Source organism: Aristolochia californica, unplaced genomic scaffold (assembly GCF_029961685.1).
Source record: "Aristolochia californica isolate CCGP_79_NKW_82.1479 unplaced genomic scaffold, dmAriCali1.0.hap1 SCAF_9, whole genome shotgun sequence".
NCBI classification, from domain to species: domain Eukaryota; kingdom Viridiplantae; phylum Streptophyta; class Magnoliopsida; order Piperales; family Aristolochiaceae; genus Aristolochia; species Aristolochia californica.
This window is the reverse complement of record NW_027182290.1, coordinates 5,145,184-5,163,195: the sequence shown is the minus strand read 5'-3', so window position 1 is coordinate 5,163,195 and position 18,012 is coordinate 5,145,184. Positions and strand designations below refer to the sequence as shown.

The 18,012-nt window shown below is 33.5% G+C and overlaps 1 protein-coding gene across 1 annotated transcript; it reads right to left on the bottom strand.

Annotated features, from left to right (window-relative positions):
- Positions 1 to 6,727: 6,727 nt before the first annotated feature.
- On the bottom strand, positions 6,728 to 13,536 carry LOC137941665 (flocculation protein FLO11-like). Its single transcript, XM_068787168.1, has 5 exons — positions 12,160 to 13,536; positions 11,248 to 12,005; positions 11,079 to 11,168; positions 7,440 to 8,222; positions 6,728 to 7,318 (listed from the first exon to the last, which is right to left on the bottom strand). The coding sequence occupies exons 1-5, from the start codon at positions 12,266 to 12,268 to the stop codon at positions 7,178 to 7,180; spliced, it is 1,881 nt and encodes a 626-aa protein (XP_068643269.1). The 5' UTR covers positions 12,269 to 13,536; the 3' UTR covers positions 6,728 to 7,177.
- Between the last annotated feature and the right edge of the window lie 4,476 nt (positions 13,537 to 18,012).

Sequence of the window (18,012 nt, the reverse complement as noted above, 5' to 3'; positions counted from 1 at the left end):
CAATTAAACTTTTTGGTTGTCTGACTAAAAGATAGTAAGCTTAGAGGAAATTGAGGAACAAAAAGAACACCATTTAAGTGAAAAGAAGGTTTAGGAGAAGTAGATCCCATGCCTTGTACCCTAGTTTGAGATCCATTTGTTGTAGACACAAACCTTTCTTTAGAATAAGGAGATAGTAAATTCAAAAGACCAATATTACCAATCAAATGTTCGGAGGCCCTAGAGTCAATGATCCAAGTAGATAAAGATGAAGAAATAAGATAAAACATATATGTGATAGTAGTTGCAGTAGTAGCGGAGGTGGATGTTGTGTTGTTAGACTGGAACATAACCTTAAGTCTTTGAAGGATTTCGAAATCCTCATTAGTTAATACCTATTTACTTTTTGAGGATTCAACAATACCTTTAGTTTTAGTTGTAGTGGTGGTGGAAGCTTGATTAGCCATAACCTGTTTTGGCTTTCCATGTAATTTCCAACATGCCTCAACTAGATGATTAGGTGCCCCACAATAAGTATATATCTGAGTTTGATTCTCTATTCTCTAGGAACCTTGTTCACTCACCTCTTCCTTTGCCACACTTATGATTCTTTCCTCAGTCTTTATTGTTTGTATTTTCTCCCCTACTGTGGGTGTACATGATTGATGATGTATTTATTTTCCTCAGTCCTAAATCAAGAAGGACACTCTCATGAGGAAACAATGTAGGGAAGTGGTGTTTTAATCCAACTAATATTCCAATGATTCAACAAGACTCAACTTAGAGACGAGAGCGATTTTTAGTCCAAAAGGGAAACTACCAATCTACCATGACTGTTACGTTCTTCCGAGCCTCAACCTACAAAACATTGAAGAGGAATTTTCCTGTAAATCAGAACAGGAAATATGTAGAATGTCAAGCAAAACTTACAGGCGACTTTATAGGTGAAGGTATTCAACTACCATGAATAACATAAGATAACTCTCCAGGAGAATGAATATGAATCTTCCTGATTCTGAAAACTTCACGTTAGAAGCATCACACACAAGATTTGGCTTCTAGTAATTCTCGGTTTGTGACAAAAGTATTCTGGTATGGCGACAATATGCATGCATATAATGTTATAAAGCTTCATTTTAAAGTAATTGACTGAGGGGGGGTTAGTCAACAAACATGGCACATGAATTTCAACTTTAAATTCATTTGAATCATCTATATGAATTTCAACTTCAAATTTGGTGTTAGAATGGACGAGTTCATGTGCACAGGAAAACAGTTTCTAATGTTAGTGCCACAAAATGAGAAAAATATAAAAAACAAGAGAATGAGTAACTTGTATACTTAATTAAAATATAATACCTAAACCCCAAATTAGTTAAAACAAACATGATTACTACACTAATAAATAATTTAATGTATAATTAAAATATATTAACATACTAATTAATTAAATTAGATATTATATTATTTAATGATTGCAGTTTATTGCACATTAATACAATAATTACGTGAGTCAATTAACTGTACATATGATTAATTATAAAAATAAATAAATAAAGTTAAAAATAACATAAACGAATATAATAAATTAAGTTATTAATTTATTGATAACATAAGATATACTTTAACATAAAAAGGAATGATTAGACAAAAAGAATTGATCAAATACTAACTTTAACACACTATATATTTTTACGTATTATGAATTAATAATATTTTTTCGTTAAATTTAAAACCATTAGTTTTATTAATTATAAAAATGGGTTAATTAAACCAAAATAAATATAATGAATAAATAAAATATTATTTTATTAATAACACAAGATGAATTTTTACGTAGTATTAATAATATATTTCCACAATATTATATATATATATATATATATATATATATTTTTTTTTTCTTTTGAAACCGAGTTGACCCGGATTAACTTGGCTGAACTCGAGTGAGGCCGGTCTGAGACTCGGGTAGAACCGGTGCTAAAGTATATCTTCTTCCTCACGATGTATACACAAGTTGTTGTGTGTTCCACACTTCAGGTATGAAAAATTAAACAAGAAAGCTAGATGAATAATTATTTGACTAGAACCATTCCAGAGAGAGAGAGAGAGAAGAGAAGAAGAGAGGAGCTCGAGTGTGAGAAGTAATTAGGGTTTCCATGTGAAACCCTAATCCTCCCTCGTGCACAATATAATAACTTCAAAGGTGGATATTTACATAAATACCCTGTATTATAAGGGTTAGAAATAAAGGCTAAATCATAAATTAAATCACAAATATGCCACCCTTCTTCTTATCTCCTAACATGTTTGAAGCCAAAAACCATTTTCCTTATGTGAGAACCAAAAAGGGTCTGATTCTAATACAACCGAGTTGAGCCGGTCGGTCCGATCCAGTTCTGACAACATTGTTTCTAGGGTCTTCTTGTTACTGCTCAAAGTTGCAATCTACTGCATGAAGCTATTGCCAAGTTGTCTTTTCCTCTACTATACGAGTCCAAATAAGCTCTTAATTTCTGCAATTTGAGTTTTCAAAAACTCTCTTTCTTGATGCTGCCATGAGTTTCTAATTTAGTCCCTCTATTGTTGTTACTGCTTGAATATGTCTTAAAGTTCCTTGCTTTTCTATTTCTAAGAGGTTTCGAAAGTGTCGATGCCATTTTTGAAAATTAAGTATTTCAAGCTCCATGGTTTTTGGTTGTTGTTATTTGTTCTTGAAATCTTGTTCTTTTTGGCTATTATTTCATAGATTGGAAAAATAATCTAATTCACATACTCCACATGAATTCCTCCCAAATCAAATTGTTTGCCCCTTTTGATTTTCACAAGTCAAACACCTAAAGTTAGAAAGGGATTTCAAAATTTTTATCCTTAGCTTGGGTTGGAGACACATTTGTCACTCATGGTGGTCAAGGGCTCTTGGGCACCCAATTTTGTTTGAGTCCACAATCTTCATAATTGAGGTCAAGTTATAGCTAGCGTTCAGTCTCTAAACTTGTCTCACCCTTTTAAGCTCTTAGACTAAATGAATACTTTTGTTCTACATTATATTAGGTTTCACCAAACATTATAGGGGCAAAATTCATGACCCTCCAACAATGTGATGCTCTCATATACTGCCATACCTGAATACACACTCCTAATAGAATGATGCTAATTTTGTTGTTTTCTTTAACCTCTCTTAGGAGCTTTAATACTCAACTCAGAAACAAATTTTGAAGTACATTAGCTTTTATATCACTTGTTAGATCCAATCAAGTACAAACCTAGAGGGATGATTCAACTTACACAAGGTTTGGTCAACTTTACAAGGGTTACATGCTTATACTTCAACCCAATATAAAAGACTCTCAATTAGGCACTCATAATTTAAGCACAAACATATAGGTAGACCAACCTTTAAGTACCTAATCAATGTAATAGCAACTCAAATGACCTTAAATGAATATATGTCAAAATATTAGTTTGATGAAATATAGAGATTAGATTTTCAAATAGGGGTAAAGTCATGCAAGCAACTGAATATGATGAATGATTTTAAAGTTTAAGACCTTGGCTAGTAATTTGAACTTTTAGTAAATGATTTCAAAGTGTAAAGACATAAGTTTAATGTACTCAACCAAGTTCAATTAGAGAATTTCAAAGTAAAGGAACGCTTGAAACTAGGGGTAGGCATCGAGTAGGGTTTTACGAGGAACCCAACCCAACCTGACCTAAAAACTCGAGTACGTGTTTCTGATTTTACCATGTGGGTCAGGAATGGGGCATGAACAAAAAACTGTCGAGTTTTAGGTCGGGAATGATTTTTCCTAAACCCGATCCAAGCCCAACCCACAAACGAGATAGATATCTAAAATGGGTTGAGACAAGTCGGGTTTACGGGGATGGGGAGGGGACATGTTGGGTTTAACAGAACCTGACGGGAAGGGGGTCATGAGAACAATGATCGGGTCAGAGTCGGGTTTTTGGGTTCTAGTATTGACCCCGACTCGTGCCCACCCCTAGTTGAAACTTAAACTTTTGTAATGAAGCCCCCAAATGTTTAGTTATATTTATAATCTCCTTCAAAGGCCCAAGAAAATCAATATGCTAGAATGTATAATATGATTTCTCAGTATGAAAGTAAAGATTCCAACATCAAATAAGCTAAGAAAAAAGATTTCAACGTATAAGCTCAAACAATAGTAAACTTTGTGGGGGATTTTGGAAAGCTTAGATCAATCTCTAAATTTGATGTCGGAGATTTAGAGCACTTAGGAATGGTCATTTTTGCCTCAGTGGTCGAGAGTGAAAAATCTTGGGGAGAAATTGACTTAAATGGTTGAGTTCTCAACACTCAAAAACTAAAATTTTGGGCTCAGAAAAGGATGTTTTGTGCTTTTCAAATATTGATGTATTTCTTGATTAAAATTACAATAAAATGCTTAATATTTTTGTGATGAGTTTTACTAATCACATAGATAAGTTAATTATAAATTTTTGGGACTTATCTTTGCTAAACCAAGCCTTTAATCTCGTTCAACAACTTTCTGAAACGCACAATTTGAACAATTGTGGGCTACTCGGACGGTATCCATTAGAAGCCACTTTTTTCTCTTTTCAGTATTGAGCTTCATTCGGTATGGTCATTTCAATGGATCACCATATGAATGCTTCCAATAACTTTTCTCTCTCTTGTTGTTAAGTCGTCTTAGTTTGGTGAGCTGGTTTTCATAAATTCTCTTTTGTTTTTCTTCAGGGCATTCGGTTGGTCGAATGAGGATAGTTTAGTTAGACAGGCTTCTTCACTAAACCTTTTAAGTATTTTATGAAGAATTTAAATTCAGATTTTATTGAGATTTGAACATTGAGAACTTGCCTATATATTTAAGTTGATTTTATCCCAACATCTTAATCCCTCAACTCCTAAGGCTACCAAGACCAGTCCAAGCTAGTGGATATACACTTTGAAATATATTTGGAGATTGGATTTAAGTTTTAGAAAAATAAGATACAAAAGAGGTAAGTATTTTTAGCTCATATTTTGAAATCTTCATATGTTTATCATTTTTTTCTAGAATTATACGTTGAGATCTCGTCATTCTAGCATGTTGACTTACTAAGACATTTTAAAAGTGGATATTTATACAACACTGAATATTTGGGAAATTTTGTTCAGAGTCCAAGTATCACCGAGCTTGTACTTTAAAATTTATTGATTGATCTTGGTCTAGAAAATCTAAATTCTAGTTATATGTTTCGATCATTAACTAGTGAACCTGTATTGTGAAATCTAATTTGAGTCAAGTTGTTTTGTGCGTTGCCCTTATTTGAAAACCAATCCAATTTTATTGACGTTATATATTGAAATCTGGTCATTGAAGGATTGTTGAGTTGTTATTACATCGAATAAGTACTTAGGATTAGTGTGCCTACTCTTTGTGTTTGACCTGTGAAATTTTTGCAAAGTAAGAAGGTAATTTATTAGGGCTAATGTATAAGTAACTAACCCTTGCAAATAAGGTTAAGCCTTGGCAAGGCACGACCACCCTTTTTTCCGCTTGTTTGAGAGTAGCCCTGTGTGGCTATAGAGAAGTTGTTGTAAAATCCTTTGTGAATATAAGTTGATGCTTAGTTGGCTATTGTATTCGTGAGGGAAAAAAAGGTTGTGAAGTTTTGATGCTACTACTAAGTAGTCAATCATGTATAAGCAGGTGATACCGAAAATATCATTCTTAGGTCTAGGCTTAGTGTGCCTGGTGAGTTGCTGATGTACTATGGGACTAGTTGGAATTGCTTAGTTTGCTATTGGATAACCAACCTACTTTGGTGCTATAAATTTTTGGGAGGGTGAACTTATATAAGTTGGTTCTTGTGGTTAATTGAGTAGCATAACACTTGGTGGGAGAATTAGAAAAGCAATTTACTACAAGTGTTGATTAGCAACTCGGATATTGTAAAAGTCAATGTGCAAAACACCTAGGGAATAGATTAGAAATCCGACATAGGATTGTTGACCACAATAAATTTTGTGTGAAAGTCAATGTGCAAAACACCTAGGGAATAGATTAGAAATCCAACAAAGGATTGTTTACCACAATAAATTTTGTGTGTACTTATGATGGACTGCCTCTACATTAAAACTTTGATCATATGTGCTTGTTTACTAATTGTGAGATTAATTGTGCACATTAAATTGTTTTAAGGAAGAGATCAAGGTCAATACTTTTATATTTATTCAGTTTAGGGGAGGCATTCTTGGAGGTTTTTTGTTTTGTGAGCAAATACAAGCATCTTAGGTGTTTAAAATAAACAAAAGACAAACACAAGACAAACATCCTTGGAACCCTTAGCCACATGTTTTGATAGAGTAAAGGAGTTCAAGGGAGTCCACATGAAGTTAGACACATTGGTACAACCATTTAAAGCCAAACTTATATAGTTAAGAAGATTTAATTAAGGAATGAGTGACTAAGTCATATCCGGGCAAGTGCAGCCCTTCATACGTTGGTCTAAGCGAAGACAATCAAAAGGCTGATAAAAGCATGCAACTTGACTTCCTAGCATATATAGATTATGACTAGCCCTCTAAATGGCTCTAGAGAGTCGAACAAATTTTTTTATTGTCCCAACATTTAGGGTAGCTCTTTTACTCCTAAAATTATAGTGAAAGCCTTAAGGCTGGAAAATGTACAGGAAGAGAAACATAATATTCTCCTCAACAGCAACTTTTAGATCTGGTTTTCTCAGTCTTCAGAATATTTCTCGATTGAGAGAACAAAACTGAACTAAGGATTTCCTTTTAAAAGACTCAGAACATAATAATCTTCTTTTGAATTGGGCATAAATAAGATAAAACCAAAAAAGAAAGAAAGCAAAAACCTCTGATTTTCCAAACTGTGCAATTTCCCATCCCCGTAGAAAAAAACCTATCCTGCCAATGGAGAAAAACTTTAATTGAAAAAGCTGGCTGAGCTCGGCAGAGCAGGGCCACTTCACAAAGAGCCTGAAGCATATCAGTAACTTATTGCCTTTCACTTCAAAAAAAAAAACAGAGGGAGAAAAGAACCCCACCACCCTCTCTGTTTTCATTTCTCCACTGCAGTAGATAATTTGGTAATCCACCCACTCTCAATATGTCTTCAATTTCAATATCGTCAATGACAAAACCTTCGGCCATTTCATCCACCTCACACTTCCCAGACCGTGACAGTCGGTATTAAGCACGCTCTGCTTCTGATTCTGATGAGCTAAGGACAGAGGAGGTACCACCGAAGCAGCCCACGGGTGATTCAAGAGGGAGATTGTTCAACTGTTGCGACCCCCTACAGAGTTTAGCAGATGGCTTCAACTTCGTGTACTGTAGAACGGGAAAATGAACAGATGAGTTGGTCATTGTATTATTTGACTTTTGGTAGTTATTGGCTTCGTAGCTAGAAAACCAGAAAATGAAATAAAGGGCAGCGCACGTAGAAGTTTACCTCTTCATAGAAAGCTTTAATTTCTTCCTCAGTCAGAGCTTCTTCCTCCCCACCATTTTCCTCCCATCCAAGTGATTTCAGGAATGCAGCCTCCTCTTCATTTGGAAAAACAACATCATCTGGAGCCAAGTTCTTCTCTATATCACCTGCAGAAAAAGTCTCAGATTCATCACAAGCATCTCCATCGCCAGCCACATGAGCACCATTCTCGGTAGGCTCCCAGTCCACCTCAGAACCCGGTGTGACTACAGCAGCATCCTTTCCTTCAGGAACAGATGAACTGTCTGGCATCTGTAACTCAGACTTCTCTGAGAGGCTTGGCAACACTAGAGAGCTTGAATCTGAAGAAGCAGATGAATGATTGTGGTTTGCAGAAGAAACTTTCTTCCTCAATGAATTGAAAAAATCATTACGATTCTGAGCCTGGGATAGGGGTCTTCTGTCTGTGACAGAGGAGCCTTGTTTCTTGGGCTGTGCACCATTCGGACTCTTCAAAGGAGGAGCAAAGGTGGAAGGTGGACCAACACCAAGCACGAGTCTAGAAGCATTGGCTGAGCCAGGGGCTTCTTTTGCGACTGCAGCAGGAGAGACACCATTCTTCTCTCGGCCTTTGAGAACAAGAAGCTTACTACTGCTTGACTGGGAAAGCTTGAGAATATCAGATCTCGTGCTCCCACGGTGAGTGTGGTTAACATGCTGAGATGCCTGCTGACCAACTTTTGCTACTGTACTCAATTCACTACCTCTGGACACTTTTGGCTTTGGTTTTTCTGAAGAGCTTGCCTGACAAGAAATAGAATATATTGTGACAACAAATCCAAGAAGTTTCCACTTGTTTGTTTCTAAAAGAGCATTGATTATGTTATAAATACCCAAACTTCAATAAGAAACAATAAATAGAAGAAAATAACAAAAAAAATTCAACAAAGTAACATTGAAGAGCCAAAAACCAAATTCAAAGGAGTAAAAGGAGTAGAGGCCCCAAATGCTAAGAAGTGTAAAATACTATTAACCAATCAACCACATAAAAAATGAATGCATTGTTTCTCTTGAAAACATTCAAAGGAACAGATTCTTATGGTGACAAGCGAAAAAACTTTTTAGATACTCTACAAAGATACTATGTTGATGAATACATTTACTTTTTTGGCATTTGTTTCACAAAAAGAGGCAGAAGCATTGGCTTTAATACATACCAGTATAAGGTTACTGAGGAGAAGTCCTTTATGAGATGAAAAATAAAAGAAATAAGATAACCATACTTTACAAGGAGAGAAAAACAAAATGAAGAAATTGAAAATGCACATTGACTATAATTAACTTCTAGAGGTCCACAGACCAAAAACCATTACCTACATTGAAAATTGGATCCAGAGAAGGATCCCACATCTAACAGTAGCACCAACTGCTATTTGTAATTTAAGCATTTTGCAGATTTCCCATCCATCTCAAAGACCAAAAAAACACTTCTAAATAAAATCCACGACATCCAACAACAAAATTACGCATATTTGAAGAAAACAGGTTATAGGACGATCGTTAAAACTTGTTTCTGCATAGGACATGTACTTTTAATCAGTCAATTAATAAATAGCATCTAACCTTGTGAAGATATAAGCCTACCTTTTAAAGGATTTGTTGTAAAGTCCCATAGATGTTTATTATCTAAAGAAAATTTTGAGATAATATAAATGACCACAAAAGACAGATTACAAGTGAGCTGTAAACCTTGAGGCATGAAAATAAGAGATTAAACTGAAAGAAACTCTCCGTAAGTAACTTATCCACTTGAGCAACCATAACTGAACTGAAAATAGTAAAATCACTGCTAGAACATAATTAATTTAAACCAATAAGAAACCAAATTCAAAGAATACTTTTTTTAGCTTTACCAAATTCAGAAGTGTGAATACACAGCTTAAATGAGGTTGAATTGCCAGAAAGCTGTCATATCTTTTCCTAAAGGTCAAGAAATTCATTTAAAGAAATAGCCAACTCAGGTTCATCACATTATCATCGAACTTATCTTTCTCATAAACAGCTAAAACCAAAACTAGATCCTAAATGAACAATATCTTTAAAACCCAAGCTAATAGCTAACCAAACGATATAACACTTGTCCCATAAAAATCTTTCACCTTCAATTCATTTTTGGGATATTAAAAAAAATTACTTGACCTTGTCATAAAAGTGGGCAAGAACATTCATTTTTTTTTTTTTTTGAAATAGGGAGTTAATCATTCTAACTAGACAAAAGGCTTTTCCAGCTACAGTATCTATTACATAACGCAATGATGCTTCTGGGCTCACTCTAGCAGTTCAAATGCTATTTTTGTGATATCCAGAACTTGCATTGACACATTTATGCATGATCATATCGAATTTATACCATCACTATTGATGCAATAGTCAAAAGTAACACTAACAATACAGAGTTTATTCTGTAAAGCTCTAAATTCTAAATCTGTCATTAAACTCAAACATCATAGAGACCCCCATCCTACCCAGTCAAAGCTCAAATGACAAACCTCGGGTGATACACAAGCAGTCTGTATGTTCTATCCGTCTACACAAGATCAAGTAGAACATTTATTTCAGCACACTAATCCTACATCCTTGGTTGTCGATTTTTTTTTAAAAAAAAAAGCACCAGATTACAAAACAAAGCTATGGAAAAGAACAAAAGGGTGATCCAACCAAGATATAGATGGCCCAACTTTGTTCTGTAAACCAACCTTCTCTTTAAACCAGTAAAAGCTATTTTGTCCCCAAAACAGAAAAACACACAAGAGGCATATGGTAGTGAAATAAGTTATAGTGCAGGTAATTAACCTACATATCAAGCTCTAAAATTTGTTCTCCAGAGAAATCCAAATTATACTTGCGGCAGTAAAAAATTTCCACATCTTCAATTAGTTTAACTGGACCTTCATATTTGCCATTTTGCTTTGCTTAAGAGCATGCAGCGGTAGAAAACTTCAGCATGTTCAATTAAATTGAATGGATCTTCATATTTGCCATTTTGCTTGGCTTTAAAGCATGCAGCGGTAGAAAACTTCAGCCTCTTCAATTAAATTGAGTGGATCTTCATATTTGCGATTTTGCTTGGCTTTAGAGCATGCAGCGGGGAAAATTTTAGTATCTTCAAATAAATTGAGTGGATCTTCATATTTGCCAGCTTGGCTTTAGAGCATCAATATTATAAAATTAAAAAGAAACAAAATATGTCTAACAATAGAAAGGATGAAAAACAAAGGAAACAAAAGGCTTTTTGAAACAGACATGGAGCATCAGAGTCACTGAATTCTTGGTGTCATATGTAATTAATATATCAAGCAGTTTAATTTGATAAGTAAAAATCCCTCAACTAAACCAAGTAGAACAAAGGGAACCAATTTTCTAGAGGCACCTCAAGTTTTTTGCATAAATTTCAGATGAATAATTCAACCACTTTTACAAGCCCAAAATGAGGCTGCAAAATAATTTTTGTAATTTATAATCACTGTAGAAGCAAATACTTAACTTTAGCAACAGTAGCCACATTTCTTGTTAAATGAATAAAGAAAGAAACACAAATCTTTTAGGTCACATCAAAATAAGAAAAGTAATAAATAGCTATGTAAATAGTAGTTCCCCTACCGAGGTCTTAGGCATCGAAGGTGTCATTGGTATCAATTGTCTAGACTGTTTGATAGCCAACTCCTCTAGCCTTTGAGTCTCAACAGATAACTGCATAACCAAGACCAAATTTATTAGACATAGAGGTAAAATTAAAAAATAGATGCAAAAAAAAAAAAATCTCAACTACCTGAGGTGCAGTCCGAGCCCGTGAAGGCGCCTGAGCCAATGTTTCAGCCATATTAAGACCTGTGCTAGTGCTAGGAGGTACATTGGCTGAACTTGCTGGAACAGACTGTGGGACTGGTGACAGAATCGAACTCCCTCCAATTATAACAGGCACTTCTGCCAAAGCTGAGGTCCATCCATCTCCACCAATAACCGTTGAACTACTCATTGGAAGGCTTTGAGAAGCTGCTGTCAAACCAGGAGAAGATACTCTCCCAACCTCAGGAACGGTTGCCTTTTCCTCAGCTCCAAGGGATGGAAAATCCCTTTCAAATGTAGACTTATGGATAGGACTTACAATACTGCTGCTACTGGTTCCAACAAGAGGCCCATTGTTTGGTTCATTCCCAGCTTTTCTAGGCCAAACGTCACCCTGTTTTCCTGATACCATAGATCGTGAACGTCTCAAAGTATCTTTCTCCATCCTATTTGTAAGAAGTGCCAAAGAATCAGAGAAGTCATGATGGTCCCCCAAAAGTAAAAACTCTTTCTCTAGGTCCTTCTCCCAGTCCCTATCACGATGGGCTCTACCAAAACTAGTGTAAGACCGTGTGTATGATGTTGAGTCCTTGTCACGCATTGTCGAACCATTGCTACTAGAACTCCTACGGAAGTGAGACGAGGATATTCTATCCGAGAAACCAGAAGGACGAGTGGTGTCATGATCACTAGAACTAACAGACAACCTTTTTCTTGCAGAAAGTTGGCTGTGAAGATCATCTATATCAGAAAAATACATTATAGATATCAGTAGAGAAAGCATTAGCTACAAATTCAGATAATTAATAATATTAATAGAAGTCACATAAAAAAGATATGCGTAGAAGGTAATAAGAATCAATAGACAAAGTGCTCCACAGTGTAACAAGAATACCTGATTGCAAGGAAGAAGCAAAATGGTGAAGAGAACTTCCACCGCCTGTAATGCCTCCATTGGACCCCTTCAGCCATTCTGGCACTAATGCAGGCTCACTTCTTTCCATCACGATTACAGACCATTATAAAAGAAATCCGCTTGCTGATTTGATTTAAATACCCTTCTTACCTAATGGAATATTGTCAATAGACCTACAACTTGCTGTACAAATTAATCCCTAAATTCCTCCCTAAAGAATCATCACTTGTCATAGTAGTTCCAAAACCCTACTCCAGTGCAGGAGTAGCTCTTTCAGATACGAAACACTACCAAAACCAGAAAGATACTAGGCGGCCTTATAAAAAATCCAAAATTTCCAACCGCCTCAAAAACCAAAAAATATGATTCTCCGCTGTACACTAAAAAACCCCATGGAATTAAATCAATAGATTGGTTTTATATCAAGGGCAACCACGCGTCGACCTTCAAATCTTTGCAATGGAATGAATTCCGGATAGGGAAAATACTAGGTAATGAAGAAAAAGTAATCAAATGGGAACTAACCCAAACAGCAAGAGGATGAAATTTCTTCACTAGCCTTCCATTGCCCAAAGAGAAAGGATTTGGAACACACGACGAACTCACCTACAAGACCCTCATCCTACAGCACACTCTCATCCACGAGTGCGACCAGGAAAAAAAACCCCTAACCGTCAAACACTGACCAGTGCAATAAGAAATCCATCCAGACTGAATTGGAGACCATGCCAGAAGAAAAACAGAGAACCCCAAACCCTAAAAACTTAAATTAAGAATAGACAAAACCATACGACCCTAGAAACCCGAAAAGAAACAACAAGGAAAGTAAAAAAAAAAAATACCCCCAAGAGCAAAAAAGCTCTTACAAACCGACTACAAAGATTTAGGGCTGAACAAGTTTAATAGATTGAACGATAAAACTAAAGGGAAACGAAGCGGTTCCCCACCTCAGGATCCACCCGAGAAACCCTAAAAGTTGGATTCACAGAGAATCAGTTGCCCAATGCCGAGAACTTTGATAGATAAACCAAACACAGGAGAGGAAACCCAGAAGACAGAAAGAGATACGGAATTGCTGCAAGTAGGAAACAAGGAAAAGGGCATCCGGTCTTAAGAAGGCCGTGCAGGCACAGAGAAAGGCAGGGGGGTTTATCCGCGCCAAGAGAGAGAGAGAGAGAGAAACAAGCGCTAGAAACAGAATGCAAGAGGCGAGAGAGAGAGAGAAAGAAGAGAGTCCTTGTTTGCTGTGGTGTTGTTGTTGTTGTTGCTCAAAGAAAAACGTATGAAGAGAGGAAACCAAAAAAAAAAAAAAACTGCTTAAATCCTCGCCTCTTTGTGTTGAATTTTCTCTCTCCAATTCGCCCACGCCCTTCAAATATCCCCTATACACAACGAACTTTGGCTTATAGGCCTTTTGTCCTGCCCTCCCACCACCAATATTCTCTCCCCTCTTCTTCCTCTACAATCGGGCTTCCCTGGGCCCCCACCCACCGTGACGTCACAGAAGATCTCAGCCGTTGGGATATTTTCCAACAAGTATTATTAAAATATTAAAAAAAATCTGACTCTGTGCATCATGCATCTCATGTAGCCACACCCCACTGATCCTTATTATTAAATAAATAGAAAATCATTTAAAATAATACAAACACTTAGTCATTTTACATTTATTTAGACATGCAACAAATCATATTAATAATACATCCATCATCTTCACTATATCATCCCCCACTTTACACCTTCCAACAAGAAATTATATCAAATTCATGTGTTCAAATTATTTGTAAAATTCTAAAAATTATATAAATCCAATTATTTGTTTATGTGTCACACTCTCCCAACACGTGCAAATTGGATTAATGATCTACTATCATTCAAGTAGAATTTTTTTTTTTAATCGACTACAGTCTGGTGACCATTCTTCCTGGGAAAAGCTAGAAACATTGAATGATATGTGCAAATGGTTTATTTTCCTTCTCGATTATATCAAGTAGATGATTCAATTTCATTACACATATAGTATAAATATGTGACAATATATTACAGAATATATAGTTACTATGTGTAATAAAAATATTACAATATTATGATGATAAAATTATGAGAAACATTGACTAATAAGTACTTACAATTGAGTGTTGTTATTTGATTTATTTTCCACTGTATAAGCTTTTATTTAAATTAATATTATTAACTTAAAAACAGTTTTAGGAGAAAAATGAATTTGAGGAAATGACATTAAATAAAGGTATAATTTAAAGAAAGTAAATGACACAATAATGAAAATAAAGATAACAATATGAAACAAATAGCTAAAATTACCATATACACTTTAAATAAGAAAACATAAATTATATATTTAAATCAATATAAAAAATAAATATAATTGCACAATTTAAATATAAATTGGCAATGATACTAAAATAGTAATTTAACCGACTTAGCTAAGGATTAACATAAAAATAAATAAATAAAATAAATTATGTAAATACAAATTAAGAATACAAACCTTATATTGATATCTTTATATGTATTAACAGTAATATATTAGTATCTGCATTGAAATTAACTTTAAAATATATTTAAATTCATTTGGAATGACCAAATGAACTATCTGGGTTGAAATTCATGATCTTTACAACTTCATTAATTTACCTTTGATTATCTAAAATATCAAATACCTTTATTTATATGTTAAACGTGTACCAAGAACATAATATATGATTGTATTTTTTGGAAAGAAACATACACATAATCATAGTATTAGAATAAACTTCTATGAGATTTATAATTATCAAATATTTAACATTGGTTACTTGTATACACTTAAAAGAAATTGTGTTGCTCCATCTCTCAACTTAAAAATCTATGGTCCATTTTGAATTTGTAATGTTATGTTTGTATGATAATTATAGGGGGAAATACATAATAAAAGTATATATTTATATAAGCATATCATATAAAATAGTATGATAATAAATACATGCATTCATAAATAGGATTTTTAATCCCACATTTTAAACATATAGGAGGTCTTGTTGTTGGAGATATTTTCACATTGCAATACTAATATGGTTTAATATATAGTTGTCCATTTTGGGTATTTTAATTATAAACCTATTGAAATTGGAAGTAGAATCCAAAAAAAAAAAAAAAAAAAACTCCAAGTATATTGTGATTGTAGCAAATTTTATTCAAATATAAAAAATTACTTCATTCAAATTATTTTTCCTAATATAATAAATAGACTTTGCATTTATTCTACCATTAGTACTACAAAATAAGCAAATTGTAGTTAGTTTTTTTATATTTCTATAAAGTATTAATAAAATTTATTTTACTATTTGAGTAGTTTTTCATTTCATCTATCAAAGAATTTAACGGTATTGAGTTGATAGATGTTGTGGTAAAAAAATTGCCTCCATAAAATAATAGTTAGAAAAATATGTAGATATATTTTTATTTATAATAAGTATATATATTTATTATCATCATATCATTTTATTAACACGGAAGTTGTTAAACAGACTATTGAAGTTTTTGTTGATATAAGTAACAGTTCAGTGTTTATTGGGTCTATGTCACCCTATAATCTTAATGTACATATTGTAAACATGCTCACATAAAATAAAAATTATTGGTAAATAAAATAAATACAATTACATGGTCAATGCAATTTTGTTTTATATTTCAGTAAAAAAAAGTTAAATACAACATCTGTGTCTAAGTGGTAGAAATCGGTTGTTCATGATCATGAGACTACAACATGTAGCTGACCACGACTGGACACTGGATCAGGTAAATATAATCTTGCATAATCTAAAGTTTTATTTTGACTCTTGTTAATTATCAAAATGTTAACCTCCCTGGAAATTATTTTATTCAAAAAATGAATAGACACTCACTTTCACTTAGAGTCAAAATAATCTTTGGTATATAAACAATTTAAATAATATTACTCATAGTAATACTTTTACTTCAATACATATTTGATCTAATTTCACAATAATAAGATGTATCCCATTTTACAAACCAAAAGATTGATTCATATTTTAGGGAAATAATGATTGCATAAATTTTAGACCTAGTAAGTTACTTGAAAATCTAAGAAATTTGTGTGAATTTAAGTATTCTCCTTAGGACATGTAATCATCACTTTATCACTTTGGTGCAGAATTAATGTGTCCACACTTAAATAAGTTACTTTTTCTCCTAGAATTTTTATCAACATCTTCATTTTTAGGAGTTAAATGATTGGTTCTTTAAAGTATAGAGGGCACCTATACTCATTTAAAATATTCGAATATATAACATGATCAAATTTTGCACTTCACCACCGCAATCTTTAATCAATATATCTTCTATAATTTCCATAATATCATATTTTTTTGTTATATTGATATAAATGTTTTTTATGTTTCTATTTTCAACATCCAAATTCCATTCAACAAATCATTTTATAACCTTTGCACTATTTTGAGTTTCAACACCGGTTACTCTCATGTTTATTGTTAAACTATACAAATGAAATTGATACCCCATTTATGACTTATATGTTTTTTAATCTAATTTTTTTCACGTGTTTCTCTTCAAATGATTGATTATACTTGTCTAAAGTCTCCTCAAAGTACTACTACTTTGGCTTCAATTACTTTATTTTGAGATTCAAGTATTATTGATTTTATCAAATTTATGAATATGTGATCCTCAAATGTTTACCTTTGAGACATTGGTGTTTCATTCCAAATAATTAAAACTTATTATCTTATTAATTGCTACTCATTTAATTGAAGGGTTATCTGGCATGTCGATGCTTCATCTAAATTGAGTGGAATTATAAATCTCAAGTGTGCATTTTTTCTACTTGAAATAAGTAGAGTTTCTATTCATGATGATGATATATTTAGGACAATTTGTTTTTCACTTCATAGCGTTTATATTAGAGTAATGGTAGATTATGGAGTGTATGGAGTGTTTAGACTATTTTATGGAGTGTATGGACTGTATAAACAATTTCATGGAGTGTTTATGGAATATATAGACAATTTTATGGAGTGTTTATGGAGTGTTTATGCAGGTATTATGTATATAGATTATGCCCAATTTTTAAATAGAGGTCCTGTCGAATATTATATAAGTATTATATACATAGATTATGCTTAATTTTAAGTAGAGGTCATGCCCAATCTTATACATGCATTATATATATAGGTTATGGCCAATTTTATGTAGAGGTCATACCCAATTTTATGTAAAATATATGCATAATTTTATATATAATTTATTTTATATATATTTTTTGAAAAGTTTTAAATATATGTAGAAGCTCGAGCTCGGCTCGAATTCGGTTAAAAGTTTTGGGCTCAAGCTCAATAACAATTTTAGGCTCGAGACGAGGTTCGTCTCTAAGCTCGGCTCGAAATATTTAAATCAAGGTCGGCTCGAACATAGGCAGGTTCGGGCTCGACTCGGCTCGATGCCACCCCTAAATACAATGTTGTGGTCATTATGCAAATGAAATTGTAATATTTTAACCAATGGATGATGCTTATGTAGTGCAAAGTTAAAAATTCTCCAAAATGATTAATAGGTTGAGATGTGTCGATAGTCTAAGTATTGCTTGACTTTATTAGATGTTTAACAGATTTGCATATTATTATTTTTGGAATTTTTTTATATGACTCGATTAGATACATAAGTAGTAGCTCGATTATTTCCTTTGTCCACGTATTTGTATATGTATTTTATTGTCTTCGAATATGCACATAGTTCAACATTAATATGAGCATTTGTATGATATCGCCTATCTATTATCTAATTCAACCCTTTTGA

Bases quoted from the DNA above. Each gene is read 5' to 3' on its own strand.
- LOC137941665 (XM_068787168.1), bottom strand. From the start codon at position 12,268: ATGGAAAGAAGTGAGCCTGCATTAGTGCCAGAATGGCTGAAGGGGTCC. The intron at 11,169-11,247 runs GTAGTTGAGATT...TTGGTTATGCAG, and splicing joins GGGCTCGGACTGCACCTCAG to TTATCTGTTGAGACTCAAAG. The intron at 8,223-11,078 runs GTAGGGGAACTA...ATTTCTTGTCAG, and splicing joins CTTCGATGCCTAAGACCTCG to GCAAGCTCTTCAGAAAAACC.